The sequence below is a fragment of the Coenobita brevimanus genome, chromosome 57 (assembly GCF_032717465.1).
Source record: "Coenobita brevimanus isolate Jiangsu-jjx chromosome 57, ASM3271746v2, whole genome shotgun sequence".
In the NCBI taxonomy this organism is placed as follows: Eukaryota; Metazoa; Arthropoda; class Malacostraca; order Decapoda; family Coenobitidae; genus Coenobita; species Coenobita brevimanus.
In genome coordinates, this window is record NC_137010.1 from 14092107 (window position 1) to 14111992 (window position 19886).

Below are 19886 nucleotides of genomic sequence, written 5' to 3' on the forward strand. Positions count from 1 at the left end.
GTATATATATATATATATATATATATATATATATATATATATATATATATATATATATATATATATATATATATATATATATACACCGGTATATATACATATATATATATATATATATATATATATATATATATATATTACACACACACACACACACACACCTAACCTAACCAAACTGAAAGTAGAAGGAGAGGTCTTTAAGGATGCGGCAATGCAAGCAGAAAAAATGAACAAACGTTTCCAGTCAGTTTTCACTAAAGAAAAGGAGCTTGTGGAAGGGGAGGGAGTGATTAGAAATGTTCCGGTGATGAAAGATATAAAAGTGGAGGTACAGGAAGTGTATAAATTACTGGAAACTCAAGATGTGAGGAAAGCCCCAGGACCTGATGGAATTTCTAATTGGGTACTGAAGGAATGCAGAGAACAACTGGCGGATAAAATTCACAGCTTAATTGTATGCTCACTGGAAGAGGGGAAAGTGCCAAAAGAATGGAAGAGGGCAAATGTGGTACCAATTTACAAGGGAGGAAACAGGGAAGAACCCCTGAATTATAGACCAGTGTCTCTAACCAGCATGGTCGCAAAATTGTGCGAGAGAATCCTGAAAGACAGATGGATAAAATATCTGGAAGAGATGAATATTTTGGCTGAATGTCAGTTTGGATTCAGAAGTGGAAGGTCATGTGTTTCTAACTTGTTGAGCTTTTACTCAAGAGCGATTGATGTGGTACAGGAGAGAGATGGTTGGGTGGATTGTGTGTACTTAGACTTAGAGAAGGCCTTTGACAAGGTACCTCATAAGAGTCTAATGTGGAAACTAGAATATGTAGGAGGACTAAAGGGGAAACTTCTGGAATGGATGAGAGACTTTTTGAGAGACAGACAAATGAGGACAGTAATAAAGGAAAAGATGTCTGGACAGAGAGAAGTAACAAGTGGAGTCCCTCAAGGCTCAGTGTTGGCGCCAGTAATGTTCCTGATTTACGTAAATGATATGGTAGATGGAGTGAACAGTTATGCAAGTCTGTTTGCTGATGATGTAAAGATCTTGAGGAAGATAGAGGTTGAGGAGGATTGTAAAATACTGCAGGAGGATTTGGATAGGATACACAATTGGAGCCGGACGTGGGAAATGAAATTTAATGTAAAGAAATGTAAAATATTGGAAATGGGTAAAAGTACCAGGAGACCATCACTGAATTATTTTTTGGGTAATGAATTAATCACAAAAAGGAGAGAAGAGAAAGATTTGGGAGTGCTGGTCCAAGATAGTTTGTCACCAGAAAAGCACATTAACAAGATAGTTGGAGAGACTTATAAACTCTTGACTAACATAAGAGTAGCATTTCATTATATGGATGAGGAAATGATGAAAAAATTGATAGTGGCAATGATCCGCCCCAGGTTAGAATATGCAGCGGTAGTGTGGTCCCCACACAAAAAGAAAGATATAAACAAGATTGAGAGAATACAAAGAACAGCAACCAAGATGGTCCCCAGTCTGACAGACCTGTCATACAGAGAGAGGCTGGAAAAACTGGATTTGCCTTCGTTAGAGGAAAGGAGAAAGAGGGGAGACATGATTGCGGTGTTCAGGACCATGGTGGGAGTAGATAAATTGACCGAGAAGATATGTTTGTATGGGATAAGAGAGCAACAAGAGGACACGGAATGAAATTGAAAAAGTCAAGCTGCTTGAAGGATATCAAGAAATACAGCTTTCCTTATAGAAGTATAGACTTATGGAATAGCCTGGACAAAGAGATCGTCCAGTCTAAAAACTTAAACGAGTTTAAAGCTAAATTCGACGTATTGAGAAACAGCGACGAAAACCCACGAGCATAGTACATTCTGTGTATATCACAATTAGGTATAATAGGTAAATACTTAAATATTTGGAACGACTTAGACAAAGAGGTGGTGCATGAGAAAAACATTCATGTGTGTAAAGGTAGACTTGATAAATGTGGATATGGAGACAGGACAACACGAGCATTGCTCAATTCCTGTATACTACAAATAGGTAAATACAAATAGGTAAATACACAGTATATATGCAGTTGGCTCCGAACTTCTGTGGAACAAACGTTCGCATCCCCTGCTTATGTGTGAGCGGGCCTGGAAAAAAAACAAAAAAAACATGGAAAGCAAAAAGAAGAAGAAAAAGTGTTGCCACAGTGGTATGCGAGCTGTCACTGAGTCCTGATTATTTTGGCATTATCTTAAATAAACAGTGGAGTACGACGTGGTTACACCATGCCATGAGCATTGATAGAGTGTAAACAAAGTCATCTGATTGCGGTGATAGATTTACTGTATATATTCGTGCATTTCCACTTAAGTAAATGATTAAATGCAAAATTATTTTCCTTCCCAACCTGACATCCAGACTTCCCCATGCTAATCCGGACCTATTCCGAAATATCAGACATTAGTCCGGATTGCATGAACGTTTTTCAAACTGTTTTGGCTACCACGGCGGTAATGTACTGTGTTATAACTTCACTACATTAATCAAATGGTATAATAATACTGTACTGTACACTGATAAACATGTCTTTTATTTACCTTATTGTGGTGAACATAGCTGGAGTGGTCAGGCAGTCCTGACTGCTTCTGGCTTTATCGGACTTTTTCTCATATATAGGACTTTAGTCCGGTAGCTCCAAGAGTCCGATAAAAGCGAATTCCAGACAATTAAGTCCATTATATCGAGGTTTCATTGTATATATATATATACATACATATATATATATATATATATATATATATATATATATATACAGTATATATATCATTTTCGTTTTCGTTTTTAAAGGCTCCAACATGCTTGCATGTGTCGGCCTTGGTCACCTAATGGCGGCTCTCCACGCTGCACGATCCATTGCAGCCTCCCTGTTCAGTCCCTTAACCCTAAGGTCACACTTAATGACCTCGTCCCATGTCTTTCTCGGTCTACCCCTCATAACCCCACCCCCAATATTAACACTCACCTTCCTCACTCAATTATCATCCCCCATCCTCTCCACATGTCCAAACCACCTCAATCTACCTCTCCTCATCACAACACCAATACACTCCAGTCCCATCCTACCTCTCAACTCTTCCATTGTAAACCCAGCCCCTCCAGGCCTTGGACGCAGGGACGCACTGCACATCCACCTAATCATTGTCATTTCTGTACGCCTGAGCCGGCGAATATCTTCCTCCTTCACTGCCCAGGTCTCACTGCCATACAGCATTACACTCCTAACACATGCTGCATACAAAGACCCCTTAGCACGTAGGGAGAGCCCTCTCATTGTCAGGAGAGGCAAGAGCTCCCTGAACTTCTTCCAACCACTTCTCACCCTAGCCACACCTCCAGCACACAACATGTCTCTCAAATAACAAAACTCTTCCACACACTCAAGAGATTCACCAGCAAGTTCAATCCTTTCACGCCTGACAATCTCCACCTGCTCACCCCGGCACGCCGTACACATAAAATCAGCATTATCTCGCAGTCTACCTCTGATACCACTACATCTCTTATGCACCCATTTTCTCCTTAGCTTCTACACCCTCACAGTATATATATATATATATATATATATATATATATATATATATATATATATATATATACTATATATATAAATACAGTATGTTTCATTCATTCATTGCCAGACGCCATGTATCCCAAACGGGGTGGCCAACGGCTTAGAGTTAATTGTTTTACAGAGAGGGGCACTAATCCTCCACCAACCCCACTTGACACATAGGGATGCCAACAGCATCTGGTGTTCCCAGGCGGTCACCCATCCAAGTACTAACCAGACCCATCGTTGCTTAACTTTGCTGATCGGACGGGAAGCGGTGTACTCAACTATATATATATATATATATATATATATAGTAAAACCACTGCAAGTCAGCATCTTATAAGTCGGTATGACACACGAGTCATAATGACACACGAAAATCGCTAATGAAAATAATTTACAAGTTCGAAATCGGTACACAAAATCTTGGAAAAATTTACCCAAAGTAGTAATATGACGTCTAACGGAAGGTCCATCTTGGAATGATGACGCATCATTCTAGGCTGTGAGGGCTTGTGTTGCTCCACCAGTCAGAAAATTCTCTTAAAACTAACCCTAAGACGTGAAATCTCGGCTAAGGGAAGCCATACCTCGGTATGATGATGCACCGGCTCATCATGCTCTAGCCTGTGAGGGCCCGCCAGCCACCTCCCGCCCAGTGTTGTTAATAGGTGGCTTGTCCGTTAAATGTAGAGGTTCGAAAAAAAATCTGGAGGATAATAAATGATAAAACTTACTCTATATCTGGCATATAGTCCTATCTAGCATTGTTTTCCTTAATGTTCCCTAAATTCCTTCAGTCTGGAGGATTTCTATCACTGTTTAGGCCAATCTAGTAGATTTCTGTGCTGTACAGTACTGCACATTCCCTTTGGCAGCGCTGCTAAGTCCCGCAACCTCCCACCTCACTCTGCCTCAGTCTAGCATTTGCTACCACTCACATCGGTACTCTCATACACTCCACTCCATATTCTGCACTTTTATTCCTAACCAGCATTGGTTTTCAAGGCTTCCAAGACTCCTTCAGGCAAAAAGGGGATGAAGCTGAAGACCCTTAGCATTTAAGAGAAGCTGAAAGTTTTGGAAAGGATTGATGGTGGTAGCTCAACGCATGCCATATGTGCAGAGTTTAACCTGAAGCTGAGCACATTTTATGATATAAAGAAAAACATGGAGAAGATTCATGCCCATGCCCTGACAACAGAAGATCCCAGAAGGTCAATTGTGATTATGGTTAAGAAAAGTTGCACAGAAGTGATCATATGCTTCCCTAGCACCTCTATATCCTACCAAGAGGCTCTTCTTATGCTTGGATTACACCCTCTGCAAGCATGGTGAGCGATTTTTGTTTTTTTGTTTCTGGTTAGTAGTGAGTCTCACCTTTCCCATGTCAGAATAATTGTCAAATTGGAATGGCCTCAACCCCAATTATTCCAACTGTGACAACTGTAAGAGGTTTTACTTGAGGGTGCGAAAGTTGATGTATATGGAATAATTGAAACGAAATGGAGAGGTGAGAGTGTGAGAGAATGGGAGTATGGATGGGGTATATGTGCAGGAGTAGGTGAGAATGAGAGGGCAAAAAAAAAGAGTATGTATAGTTGTGAGTAAAAGATGGAAGAGGAGCATAAGACAGTATGGATCAGTTGGGTCAAGGATTGTGTGGGTAAAGTTGAAAGTTGGAATACAAATGTGGGTGATTGTGTGTGTGTACGCGCCAACACAAGATCGTGCAAGCAGAGTGGTAGATTACTAGTGGTAAGAGGAGAGTTAATAAGACAAAAAGCCTTTGACTCCACCCTATTGAGAAGAGCTGTATGTGGGGAGCCTCCCCACACATGAGACTTGTGCTCCACACAGGGGCGGATAAAACCCCTGTACAGTCAACAATTGTGCAAGGGTAAAGAAGGAATGGAGATATTTGGTATATATTTCATATACAAGAACTGTTCCTCCACATCTACTCATCACAATGGACCTATAATTCTGCAGTGGATACCCTCACACATGGGAATTCAGGGCAACAACACTGGTGACAATGTGGCTTCTTTGGCTCATTCACATGGGGAGCTGGTGATTGTGGAACAAGATACAGTAATTCATCCTTGATGGATCTGGTGAAATGTACAAGCAGGGCACTATGGGACAGGGAACTAAGCATGTATCTTCCAGATACTAGTCCAGTATCATCTGAATTCCTCTCCTCATCAATGGGATAGACACAAGCTTAGGCACACTGATGTGTTACTGACTTGCCTATGCATTGGACACACCACCCTTGCCTCCCACTTAAGAAGGCTGAATTTGGACAGCCCTCCAGGTGGCTGGTGCATACAAGAAACCATTGCCCATGTCTTACTGGTCTGTCCCCGCAATTATGTGGCAAGGCGTACAGGTATTTTGAGGGATAAACTTGGTACCCAGGGAGTGATGCAGTTCACTGTAGTAACACTCCTTGGCACTTAGGACCTGGATTCATCTGTACAGGCATGGGTTATAAGGCTCCTCTGCAATTTTCTTCAGTCTACAGGCCTCATAACCAGGATCTGAGCCATCATCTGACAACCTGCTGCTACTGTGGTAGGACAGAAACAGTCACCCGAACTGAAGCACCTTTCAGACTGATAAGACTTACATTTCTGGGATTATCTCAGGTTTTTGAAAGCCCCTTCAGGTAGCATCAATTATCACCTGAGCTATTAAGAACAGCACCAGGGATGCATATGGATTACAATAACCTATACAAAGGAATAATACATTCATGAGGTAGAGAAGGGAGGAAGGAGGCAAGGAGCGTGAGAAAATACATGAAATTCTATCACAATGACCAAATTAAAGGTGGTCCAAGAGTAATACCGATAAACCTCAGTCCACTGACGAAAAATCACTCGTCAAAACATTGTACAGTATGTGTACCCATCATTTAACCAAGCACCAGGCACTGCTAACTTTTTTTTTTCTTTTTTTTAACCATTAACATACATACATCCCAACTCATCACTAACACCTAACCTCTTCGAAGCTAAATGTAAGAATGAACCTGCTGCAGAAAAGCTGCTATGAAAACAACCACATGCAAAGTAGTATTTTACTTCATCTATCTTAAGACTAGTTGCCATGTAACATTATTCGATCGAAATTTGAGCCTCACCTCATTCAATATTACATTAGAATCTACTTCCATGTTGCTTTTAAGTCTTGATAATACACGTGCAATTTCTGTCCTCAACCCATGAAACGCACCTCGTGCAAATGGCCGCTGAATAGACGAATACTGAGGTGACCTCTTCACCGATATGATAGTATGTTTTTTTTTTTATATTTTAAAATTAATTTTGTATTGATTAGATAAATTATTCAATATATTTATATGCCATTATAATAAAAGTTAGATAATATTATCTTGCACATGACGGATCACTGTGCCGGTAATTATAGAAAACCTAATGTAAACAAATATCATGTCAAATTTGAAGTTTCTTACAGTTTGGGTGTCTGCAGCTTTTTACTGTACGTCTAAGTATCCAAGCAAACAACAGGCCGCTAGAATCCGTTTAGCTCAGGGAGATTTTTTTTTCTTATGTCATTATTATGTCTTTGGTGTTTTATCAAGTGTCACTTTGCAAGGTACCGGCATCGAAGGTGCTTGGTTAATAAATGATAGCTGAATAGGCAAGCTACAGGGTTGGCCTATATAATTTTCACACAAAATTTCTTTCAGCTTATGTAACAAATCTTGCATCATATTCACCTGTGTGTCATAAGCAGGGTCAGTATTTTCCTAAATCTGACAAATGACCCAAGTTTTTGACGGGCTTTATCAAGACTGTTATTCTTACCCATTGCCACCCAGCTGGTTAGTAGGACAGTGGGTTTAGAATTACTGGGACTGTAAGCCTACATTGGATCATTAGGTCTTGCTGTTTGGGTTCCATTTCAACAGGAGCCCCAAAATGCCAATAGTATTGCTTTAAGAAGCAGAAAGAAAAAACACTGTAATGAGTCAACTTCCGGAAAATGTGCTGTCAAGCCATTGTACGGTTCCTGTTGTATGTTCATATAGTTAAGCTAGCTACTGAGCATTAGACAGTGCAATCAGATAGTGACATGTTTAGTCAAGGTTAAAACTTGTAGTCTACTGTCCTAATGTTCCGACTGAAACCACTACTACTGGCATGTGTCGTTCTCCCGTTGCTTTTTGTGAAAAAGCATTTTCTGATGTTCAGTCATGACCTCTTGTAGATTTTAAGTGTTCACTTGTTCTTGTTCTGAATGTGAAGAAGTCCTTTGGTTTCAACCTCTCAAGTCCAAGTACAATCTTAAAGATCTTAATCAGAGCACAACTTAGCCACCGCAGCTCCATTGTTACTTAGCCAGCCATAATATGTTTATTAACATTCTCCATATTGTTGTCATTCTCCTTTGTATTTTTTTAACATTCACCATATTACATTGATTGTACTGTTTCCAGGCTTGCACACAGTATTCCAAAAGCGGAATAACCAGTGATTTATAAATATATCATGTTTAATTCCTTGAAAGCAGTGATAAGAAGCAGGGAAGTGAGCATGGAAGTGAAAAAGTTACTACATGACAGTCTTGTGATACCAGCTCTAACGTATGGAAGTGAAGGAAGTGAAGCTTGGATGTTGTTGGAAGGACACAAGTCAAGAGTGAGAGCAGTGGAAATGAGTTATTGAAGAGGAGCCTGTGGAGTCACATGGAGAGACAGGCTGACAAATGAGAATATATAGGAGCGTTGTGGTGTGGATATGGATGTGATAGGAAGCACACTGAGGTGGTTTGGCCATGTGGAGAGGATGGAGAGTGAAAGACTGACGAAGAGAGTTTATGTGAGTGAGGTGGAGGGGGGAAGAGGGAGGGGGAGGCCGAGGATGAGATGGAGGGATGGGGTGGAGAGGTATATGAGAGAGGGGGGTGTGAGTTGGGAGCGGTGCAGTGCAATGGCGGGGGACAGGGCGATGTGGAGGCGATTTGTTTGTGGCCACCCTGAACGGGATTGAGGCATCTGGCAATAGATAGATAGTTAGACAATTTACTTTTATCAAATGTTCTCCTAATACAGCCAACCATCTGGTCAGCTTTCTTTGTGATGTAGTTTAATAGGTGATGACTTGAATTTAGGGATTCATGGATGATGACCCCAAGGTTCTTATTACAGTATTAACATTATTTATTTCAACACCTCTTAGGTTGTATTTATGCTTTACATTATCATATCCCTAATGAAGACATTTGCACTTTTCTGCATTAAATAACATTGCTTGGTCATATGACCACTGGTACATTTGGTTCAAGTATTGTTGCAAAACATTTGTCTTCAGATGAGCAGCCCTCCCACTATTTAGTTATGAGCAAAGGTGAAGCCCTTGCGAGTCTCTCATCAAGAAGTGGCATTTTCTCACATCTGAGCGCCTCACCCTGGCCCGACCTTAACACTTTTGAGAAGCTTATATCTCAGCAACCACAGGGCCGATCACTGCATGGTTTGTACTGTATGATAACCCTATTCTTTAAGATTTATTTTTGACAGGTTTCATCACACCCCGGTGGTGCACGTGACATGCGCCAAATGCATCATGTTGAAAATCTTCAAAAGAGGCCACAGGCTAGACAGTTTGTCGTAAAGGCATGAAACTTGGTAGGTAGGTAGCCATCAATATACCTTACTCTAGGCATCCTCGAGAAGTAAGGCGACATTTCAGTGCTTTTGGATTTAAATGGTTTCACACGTACCTCGCTTGCAAAGGCGTTTTACTGGTGTTATCTGCAAACATGACTATAGCTGCATGCTGTAAAATCACGATCGTGCGGCATCAGTCTTGAGGGGTTAACCACTTGTGCCCCATACCATCTTTCCACTTCCTAAATCTTTCCTCCACCTCCCTTTCCGTCTGTGCAATCAACACCGAATCATCAGCATACAACACCTCCCATGGGAGTCCATTTCTGAAGTCAAGTGAGAGGGCTTCAAGTATCATGATAAACACAAAGGGGCTCAAGACTGACCCCTGATGCACACCAACATTCACGAAAACTCCTCATTCAAATCCCTGTTCACCTGTACCTGTTTTGAGCATCCACATACATACATAGAAACATTCAGTCTCAGTTAATCCACATACGTCCACTTTTGCACCCTCAAGCACCTGGACAATCTCTCTCTCTCTTTCACCTCATCATTCACACCCCTTACATTCTATGTTACAGTCTGTAACATGTCCTTTGTCCAGTCCTTGGTTGTCACCTGTTTGTCTGTCCTGGTACAGGGCTTCTTGTTTGTATTTTTAGTTAGTTGTTTTCATGGAAGGGACACTAACCCTCTACCAACCCACTTGTTGACACGGGAACACGTGTTGGTTGGTTATAAGGTTACCACCAAGCGTATTAAATGATTTCCTGGTTTACAGGAAATCATTTGGCTTGTCACTCAATTTAGAATCACCCTGAAACAGAGTACCACTACACGAAGTGAGTGTAGTGGTTGCTATTTTCACTTGTACGATCGCAAACACACAAGCTTACAGTCAATTGTTTGTTCCAGGATGGTCTTAGAACTCAGTCACTGTTGGGTATGTTAATGTAAGTAATGGAACAGTAGCGGGATGTTGGAATTCAAGCAGCAGGTGAAGTGCAGTGAGGTGAAAGAACTACAGTACCAGCTTAGGAGAGATAGAAACTTGTTTTTAAACTTACTGCATTTTTGATGGTAAGCAGTAAGTGAAGTGAAATAACTGCCAGTTGAGGTGTATTGAAAACTTTTTAGACTTTTTTGGACAGGTGACCCTTGGCCAAAAACATATCCCCATTGAACCAATGTTACATTGATTCAGTACACGATTAATTGTTACATGATGGATTTTTTTTCAAATAAACAAGGGCATGCTGTACTTTGGTTTCATGTTAAGATGGGATTGAGTCTGATTACTATCTACTGTACTGGTATGGTACTTTATAAAATTACTGGCCAGTATGGTACAGTTGTACTGTATACAGAAATAACCTGTGTATCCATACAGTAATTTGTTTATGCTTTATTGTTTCATGCATGTTTTTGATTCGCTGTTGTTGAGTAACCTTGGTCTCTCTGGCCAAGCAGACCCAACACTTGCATTCAAACAACTGCCCCTGCACTGCATCCCATGCAGTGAACTGCACTACATCAAGTGAGTGGATGGTGGGTGTCCCCACCTTCATCCATCTATCCATCATCTAATCCTACGTTGCCCCATGAGGAGCGTAGGGGCCTGGGGCTAGGTAAGTTGGTCCTGGCCACCACACCTAAATATAACAGAAAATTCCAGGATGAGTATTTTTGGTATAGATATAAGGTGACAAAGTCCATCCTAACCTGTGGAATTTCTGCACCAATCTGACCATACGGTCCTCCACTACTAATGATGACTATTATTTTGCAGAATGATGAGGGCCCAGGCAAATTTAGATGGGGTCTCAGGAAGCATCCATCCGGCAAACTTTAATTTTGAGGCTCACAAAACGTCAACAAAGCTCCTGTGAGATTTCTTGTGTTGTTATCTTATATACTGACCATTAAAGTTGGGAATATGTGAAGGGTAATTCTAATTTGAGGACTACATCTAACTAAAATATTCAGCACTTCATAGATAAGACTGCTGTACTATAACTATTGTTCAAATAGAATAGGAAAGTGTACTTTTTTTTAAGCCTTGAATCATGAGTAAATGGCTCTATGATGCATCTCGCAAGGCACTGTTATAGTTTTTCCTATGTTTTGCTTATGTATTTATTTTTTCCTGATCCTCTCCATCCAATTAAAGAATACTAAAATTTGGGTTAGGTGTATGAGTATCATATAAATTGACATAAGGCTTATTTTTTCACTGTATAAATCCTTGGTAATCTGTGTCAGTACAGTACAGTGCAGTCACATTATACAATGCCTCGTTATGTGATAAATTGCAACAGTGATAGAGTAGTTCAAAAGTTATACCCTGTCTTGGTCCAGTGTTAAAAAATTACTGTAATTGCAATTTCGCTACAACAGTATTTTCAAAGACTGCCTGAGAGAATCTTGTGCGGACACGGTGATGCATGCAAGCCAAAATGGCCACCCAGTGTTTATTTTGGCTTTGATCATTGCCTTTTGTTCTATTTTGTGCATGAAAGGCCACTGAAACACCTTTGTCATCATTAGATAGCAGCGCAAGTGCTTAACAGATACAATAAGCCCTCGATATAACAGACTAATTGGGGGGAGGGGTAGGTCGCTATATCCGATAATTCGCTATATCGGAGGGTAGGTATTATTCGAGGGATTATCAAACCTAGGTTGCAACATCCGGTGAGTAGTTTGGCGCTGCGTGCACAACCACAACTTAAACTTACTCTGTGAAGTTTTACATGGAGAGTTCAATGGTTTATGAAGTTGTGCATTTAAATACAATAATGTATGAAGTTGTATGTATAAATACAATACCTATAATAAGAATACAGTACAATATAATGTAGTACTGTTGCAGTACACTTACTGTGACAGGAGGGTATGCTGTTGTCACTGTGGGTTGATTCACGAACTTCCCCTACATTTAGCGACCTTTGTTCACAAAATTAGGGGGAAGTTTGGTCATATACTATATTCAAAATTCGCAATACCGCAGTTTGTTTTATCGAGGGTTTACTGTAGTGCAGAGTGCAGTATAATGGGCCTCTGCTTAGCTAACTGAACAAGATGGCCTCCCAGTGTTTACATTCACTTTAATCATCAGTCTTTCATTTTATATTGTGTACAAAAGGCCAATGAAACACCATTGATATCGCCAGATAACAGCGCAGGTACTTAAATAGTGCAGTGTGTGATATTGAGTGAAGTGATAATGCATCTTTTTGTGTGGAGTGATTGTCCAAACCCTCCAACTGTCCCCCAGTCTCAGGGGGAGGGGGGGACCCTTGGTGAAACCCCTTTTACTGACATAGGACAAACTTCAGGTGGGTGGCGGAGGTTTTTGGGGTCATTTTAGGCTTCATGGTCAAGGTCATCCTCACAAATCCCATTGAGCCCTCATTATATTGACCTCATTATGTGATAATTCGTTATGCAGTAGGTCTTCACCTGATGCAACCTTATCACATAACGAGGCTGGATGTTTTGTATTTAGAGCGAATATCAAGGTCAGTCTTGTGGGTGTAAGAAGCTTTCTAGTACTTCTTTAAAAGTAATGTACTGTATTTTGCTTGTTACACTACTGTACAGTACTGTATTCTGTGTTATGTTATTTATATTTTTTAATATTAACTTCTAAATAGCATACTAGAGATTATTCATGTGCAATATCCAGAAATCAACTGGGAAGGCAGAGATGTTAAGAGAGCCACTTATCCCACAAGAATTGACCTAGTTGTTGTGCACATGGTATTGAATCCCAAAGAGACAGTGGAAGATTTGTTGATCATGTAATATCCCTAAGAGCATAGAATGGTCTTCTGCCATTTATCCCATCTATCTGAGGGTACATTTTTTTTTTTTTTTTTTTTATGTTATTGCTATCTCCAGATGATTTCATCTGACTGGAAAAGGTTTTCTAAAACTGAGAGATTAGATATAGCTACAATTCATTAATGTGTTCAAAACCAGAAGTCTTTCCAAAGTTGAATGTAATTATCCGGTGGTAGCATGAATAAAATAAAGAATGTGTCAAATTATTCAAAGAGTTAAATACCTTAGTATGCTAGCCTTGAGCCTCTACTCCTTGCAAGGGGTCATATGGGACACTTTTATAAACGATGTTTTATAACCTCATGCTCTACATTCACCTTAAACACCTTGGACCACAAGACATACAAGCACCTACTAACATATCAAACTACAGCTACTCACACAACATAATACCCAACATCTGGAAGCATGGCATTATCATCACTATCCCTAAACCCAACAAAGACCCCACATTACCCTCCTCACACCGCCCCAGCACACTCCTCTGCACCCCCTCTAAAGTCGCTGAACGACTGGTACCACAACTAGTCACACCTCACATTCCGCTAGCCCAATCACAACATGGCTTTAGGCCACTACACTCCACGAACACCCTTCTTACAGACCTTACACAGAGAGTTTTCGGTGGCATCAATTCAGCTAGGCCACCACACAGAACACTCCTAGTCACACTAGGCGTCAGCAAAGCTTTTGATTCCATCCTCCGCCACAACCTCACAAACAAAATACTCAACACAAACATGCACAATAACACAAAAAGATGGTTGGCAAACTACTTAGCACGCAGATGTGCACACGTAACATTTGCCGGTCTGTCTTCTAACATCAGAAACTTCACAAACAGCGTCCCCCAAGGATCTGTTTTGTCTCCGACACTCTTTAACCTATACATGCACAACATACCCACACCCCACACACCACAGATACACATAGCCTCCTATCCAGATGATATAACACTTACATGTACGCACCAAAACGCAAACACTGCTGCACACATCCTCCAACCTTACCTCAACACATTACACGGATGGTTCACCATAAACAGGCTCAAAATAGCCCCAGCCAAATCTACGGTGACCCTTCTCACAAATTGGACAGCAGAACACAGTCACATCCCACACCTCACCATAAACAACACTCCCCTACCACACACACACACACACACCCAAAATCCTTGGTGTAACATACAGCACATCAATGTCATTTAAACAACACATCACAAACATTAAAAATAAAATAACACCAAGACTCAGTGCCTTGAGGTCACTTGCCCACTCACCATTCGGACACAACAAAGAAACCACCACCACAGTATATAAACAATACGTACATTCAGTGATGAATTACGCAAGCCCTACCTGGGCTCCTATCCTCACCAAAACACACTAGAACACTCTACAGTCCATACAAAACAAGGCCTTAAAAATAATCACAGGCTGCACAGCCACTGCACCCACAGACCACCTGCATCAAGAAACCAAAGTCCTCAAAGTCAAGGATCAACTAGACATGAGAGGCACCCAGATTCTTGCTGCAGCCTCCACAAACCCACAACATCCACTACATTATATGGCAGCATATCCACCCACACCAAGGCACATCAAAACAACACCAAGCACATGATATCATACACAATTACTGTCTCCCTCCTCGCCCACCTCAGACCAGCTTCCAGAAGCATATCCACACTCAAATCACTTGCCGCTCCATTCAGTCACTTAAAGACAACACACAGCTGCATGCACGGTCTCCTGACATCTTCCCTTCTGAATCCTATCTCCCTCGTGTGGACAGGGTCCACTTGGCCAGGCTGAGATGTGGGCACCATCCAGCCCTCTTAAGCTACCAGAAGAGGCTGGATGGCTCTGTCACTGATGCATGTCCAGTCCAGGATGTAACACAGCACCACATACTATTAAGCACATTATGGAAGACTTCACTGCACACAATCACCTATGCCAAGAACACAACATACACTGTTTGAGAGCTCTGTGGGAAAGCCCGGTCTCGGCCATGGCCTTCCTACGGGACTCGGTGCTGTTCAGCCAGACTGCCTAGGGAACTACTACTACTACTACTACTACCACCACCTCATGCTCTTGTTACCAGGCCAGTTTTGGAAGTGGTTGGGGGAAGTGGGTGTATCCTATCAGCCCTCAGCTGCCACTGTTCCTACTTGGCTACAGTCACACAAGAGGTCGATGGAACCAGTGGCCTGTTTATTGTCTCCTTATTGGGGAACAGGTATGTGCATTGTTTAGATGATATTGTCATGACCCCAGACTCATCTGAATGTGAACCCTGGGGACCACAGACTGAAACTACCCTTCTCCTGACTTTCATCATCCTTCTCTTTCATGGGAAGGAGAGAGAGTTGAGGAACATTTGTATAACCAGACAGTGGAGCTCCCCACCTAAATTGGTGCCACTGGATGAAGTCATCCCTCCCCAGCACCCTTTTTAAAACTTTAGATAGAAAGTGTAATTTTTGTAGATGTTAACTTGTGTATAAGTTTTGGAGGGACTCAGAAATCAGGATTCAGCTACATTCAAGCACAAAAATAGTTGCAGACACCAAACATCAAATGTATGAAATACCTTGTTAGCTTACTTGTATCACAAAAATTGCATGTGAATGAATTGGAGATGAAAATAAGGCACTTTTTACATGCAGGTGTTAACAGTAATTCGAATTGCCCAGCAATAAAGCCCTTTATTTCAGATATCCAGCCTTATAGCATTCCATTGTTATATCCTATGCTCATTGGGTTTATTGTGCTCGTAACCTTTTGAATCATGTAAAATAATTTTCAGTTTATTTTTGTTAATAAAATAATACCCCCTGGGGGTAGGGTTTTTTTTCAAGAATACTCCCCCAGTATCCCTGCTTGTCGTAAAAGGCGACTAAAAGGGTTGGCGGAGGGTTAGTGCCCCGCCCCGGAAAACAACTAACTAAAAAAACAAACAATAAGCCTCGGACAAGGACTGACCAAACGATGACGACCCAGGACCGGACAAAGGACTTGGTAATGGCAACTTGGAATGTAAGAGGAGCGAATGATGAGGTGAAAGAGAGAGAGAGAGATTGTCCAGGTGCTTGAGGGTGCGAAAGTGGATGTATGTGGAATAACTGAAACAAAATGGAGAGGAGAAGGTGTGAGAGAATGGGAGTATGGATGGGCTATATGTGCAGGAGTAGGTGAGAATGAGAGGGCATAGGAAGGAGTATGTATAGTTGTGAGTAAAAGATGGAAGAGGAGCATAAGACAGTATGGATCAGTTGGGTCAAGGATTGTGTGGGTAAAGTTGAAAGTTGGAATACAAATGTGGGCGATTGTGTGTGTGTATTCGCCAATGCAAGATCTTGCTAGAAGAGTGAGAGAAGAGTTCTGGACAAATGTAGAAGTGTGCATGGAAAAGTTTGGAAGGAATGAGAGAGTGTTTTTGATTGGTGATATGAATGGTAAAGTTGGGAATGTGAAGGTGGATGGAATAGTTGGTGAGTGGGGTGTGCCTGCTGAGATAGATGAGAATGGGAGTGTGTTATTGGACATTTGTGCTGGGAGGGGGTTGGTGATAGCCAATACCCTCTTCAGGCATAAAATGATCCACAGGTATACATGGCGAGTGATGAGAAGAGTGGGTGGTGAACTGAATGAAAGGAAGGCAATGACTGATTATGTGTGTGTGGATGAAAGGATCCGAAGATGTGTAATGGATGCAAGAGCTCATAGAGGTTGGGGGAGTGGACTTTCTGACCACTACTTGGTGGTGGCCAGAATTAGAATTCAAGTAAGATGGAGGAATAGAAGAAGGGAAAGACAAGAGGAAGGAGTAGTTGCAAGGAGAGTGGAAAGGTTACAAGAGGATGAGAAAAAGGCAGAGTATAAGAGAGAAGTGGAGGAATGATTGGGCAAATATGAATTGGAGCAGATGGGAGACGTGGAAGGTGTGTGTAAGATTTTTACAGAAGAAATATGCGCAGCATGTGATGTGGTGTGTGGAAGGAAGAGAAGACGGAGGGGGGGTGCAAGGAACAGCGTGGTGGACTGAAGAGGTGAGACAGGCTGTGGCACAAAAGAAGAAAGCATACAATGAATGGATGAGAAATAGGGGCGTGGAAGAAGTTGAGAGGCAGAAGAGAGAGTTATATGTAGAAAGAAAGAAAGAGAGGTGAAAAGATTAGTAAGAGAGAGTAAGAAGAGAGTGGATGAGGAATTTGGAAGGAATTTGAGTGTAAAGTGGAGGGACTGTAAGAAAATGTTCTGGAAAGAGGTGAAAAGAGTAAGACAGGGTGGAAGTGAAGTTAGCAGGGGAGTGAAAGATAAAAATGGTAGATTACTAGTGGAGAAGGGAGAAAAAGTGAGCAGATGGAGAGAACACTTTAAGGAATTGTTGAACATAGAAGATGGAAGTAATGCGAGTATAAGTGGCTGGGGAATGGCTGGGAGAAGGAGGGAGGTGAGAAGACAGGAAGAAATCAGTAGGATAGAAGTTGTGGAAGCAATGAAGAAAGTTAAATCAGGGAAAGCCCCAGGAATTGATGGAGTGTGTGGTGAAATGCTGAAGCATGGGGGAGAGATACTAGTACAATGGATGTGGAAGATGTGCAGATTGGCCTGGGACGAAGGTAGAGTCCCGGAGGATTGGAAGTCAGGTATAATTATTCCCTTGTACAAAGGAAAAGGGGAAAAAGAAGTGTGTGGTAATCATAGGGGCATTTGTCTTCTTAGTATGATAGGAAAAGTGTATGGTAGGATACTTATTGACAGAGTTAGAGAAGAACAGAGAAATTAGTTGGAGAAGAACAGGGAGGCTTTAGGAAGGGAAGAGGTTGTGTAGATCAGATATTCATTCATAGATCTTTAGTGGAAAAGTTTCTAGAGAAGGGAAAGAAGTTGTATGCGGCTTTCATGGATTCGAAGAAAGCATATGACAGGGTGGATAGACAAGGATTGTGGAAAGTGTTAAGAATATATGGAGTAGATGGGAAGTTGTTGAATGCTGTGAAGAGTATGTAGGATGGTGCGAAGGCTGCAGTGCGTGTGGATGGTGAACTAAATGAATTTTTCTCTTTGAAAGTTGGGTTGAAGCAGGGATGTGTCATGTCTCCATAGTTGTTCAATCTGTACATGGATGGGGTAATAAAAGAGGTACAAGGTAGGGTAGTGGATGTTGGAGTGGCCCTGGTGAGAGAGGATAGTGTTTGGAAACTCCCTGTACTGTTGTTTGCAGATGATACTGTGTTGTTGAGTGAAGACGAAGGGGAGCTGCAAGGCTTGGTGGATGAGTTTGGGAGAGTGTGTAAGAAACGGAATCTAAAGGTGAATGTAGGGAAGAGTAAAGTGATGGTCTTTGAGAGAGGTGAAGTCAGTGAATGTACAGCAGGGTTGGATGGTGAGGAATTGGAAAATGTGAGTATGTTTAAATACTTGGGTAGTGTGATGAGTAAGGATGGAGGTTTGGAGGGTGAAGTGCTTGAAAGGGTACAGCAGGGAAGAAAGGTTGCTGGTTCTTTGAAAGCAGTGATAAGAAACAGAAGTGAGAATGGAAGTGAAAAAGTTACTACATGACAGTATTGTGATACCAACTCTAATGTACGGAAGTGAAGCTTGGACATTGTTGGAAGAACACAAGTCAAGAGTGAGAGCAGTGGAAATGAGTTATTTAAGAGGAGCCTGTGGAGTCACATGGAGAGACAGGGTGACGAATGTGGATGTAAAGGAGCGTTGTGGTGTGGATGTGGATGTGATAGGAAGCGTTATGAGGAACACACTGAGGTGGTTTGGCCATGTGGAGAGGATGGAGGGTGAAAGACTGACAAAGAGAGTGTATGTGAGTGAGGTGGAGGGGGGAAGAGGGAGGGGGAGGCCGAGGATGAGATGGAGGGATGGGGTGGAGAGGTATATGAGAGAGGGGTGTGTGAGTTGGGAGCAGGGCAGTGAGATGGCGGGGGACAGGGCGACTTGGAGGCGATTTGTTTGTGGCCATCCCAAACGGGATTGAGGCGTCTGGCAATAGATAGATAGATTTTTGTTAATTTCAAACAATTTTTTTCAACTTAGGAAAAGCTTCTCATACTAAAGATGTTAATCATCATATCATCATCATCCAGACCTCCTTTCCCACCGTAGGGCAGGGTGAGGAGTAGCAACATCTAGGCCGCCCAATTTTGCCCAGTCAAATGGGCCACGCTTCCATTCACTCATCATTCAAGCCCCTGGAATCCTGGCTGTGTCTGATATGTCAAAAAATTTCACCACATTTTGTAGCTTTGCATAAACGTGTCCAATAAAGCCAATCCAAACACTGTCATGTTAAAAGGGGTGCTAAATCCCTGGTTATGCACTTCTTACAATATTCATCAAGCCTGCTCGATCTCTTGTCAGTCCCCTAGCCTCACCTACTTCCATACCTCTCCTCCTCACCAACTCATCAACCATATCCGTCTACCTTCTCCATGGCCTACCTCGCCTCCTCTCTCCTTCAAATTCGCTCAGATATACCTTTTTCACCACTCTGTTGTTATCCATTCTCTCCACATGACCATACCGTCTCAGTACACTGTCTTTGATTCTGGTGTCCACAGACTTCCTCACTCCACATCTTTCATGAATCACATTATTTTGTATCCTATCCACTCTCTGTACTTCACATACATTCCCCAGCAGTCTCATCTCCACTGCTTTCACTCTTAACCTTTCATTTTCATGCCACACCATAGTCTCACATTCATATGTTAAAGTTGGCACTAACACTCCTCCATGTAAGCCTCATGCAGCTGCAACATTCAAGCCTCTTTTTCT

General features: G+C 41.8%; 2 protein-coding genes and 1 pseudogene across 2 annotated transcripts in view; 1 reads left to right on the forward strand and 2 right to left on the reverse strand.

Annotated features, from left to right (window-relative positions):
• The window catches only part of LOC145401900 (uncharacterized), a 91964-nt gene extending 85196 nt beyond the window's left edge, over nt 1-6768 (reverse strand). The window contains exon 1 of the mRNA XM_080274006.1: nt 6736-6768. Within this exon, the coding sequence (XP_080130132.1) occupies nt 6736-6768 (33 nt within the window). The remainder of the gene's footprint in view (nt 1-6735) is intronic.
• On the reverse strand, nt 3768-3886 carry LOC145402480 (5S ribosomal RNA; annotated as a pseudogene).
• Nucleotides 6769-6880: 112 nt separating the features above from the next.
• Nucleotides 6881-19886, forward strand: part of LOC145401901 (TBC1 domain family member 31) — a 92997-nt gene continuing 79991 nt past the window's right edge. Inside the window, exons 1-3 of the mRNA XM_080274007.1 lie at nt 6881-6886; nt 9139-9221; nt 15190-15324. Coding sequence (XP_080130133.1) covers nt 6881-6886; nt 9139-9221; nt 15190-15324 — 224 coding nt within the window. The remainder of the gene's footprint in view (nt 6887-9138; nt 9222-15189; nt 15325-19886) is intronic.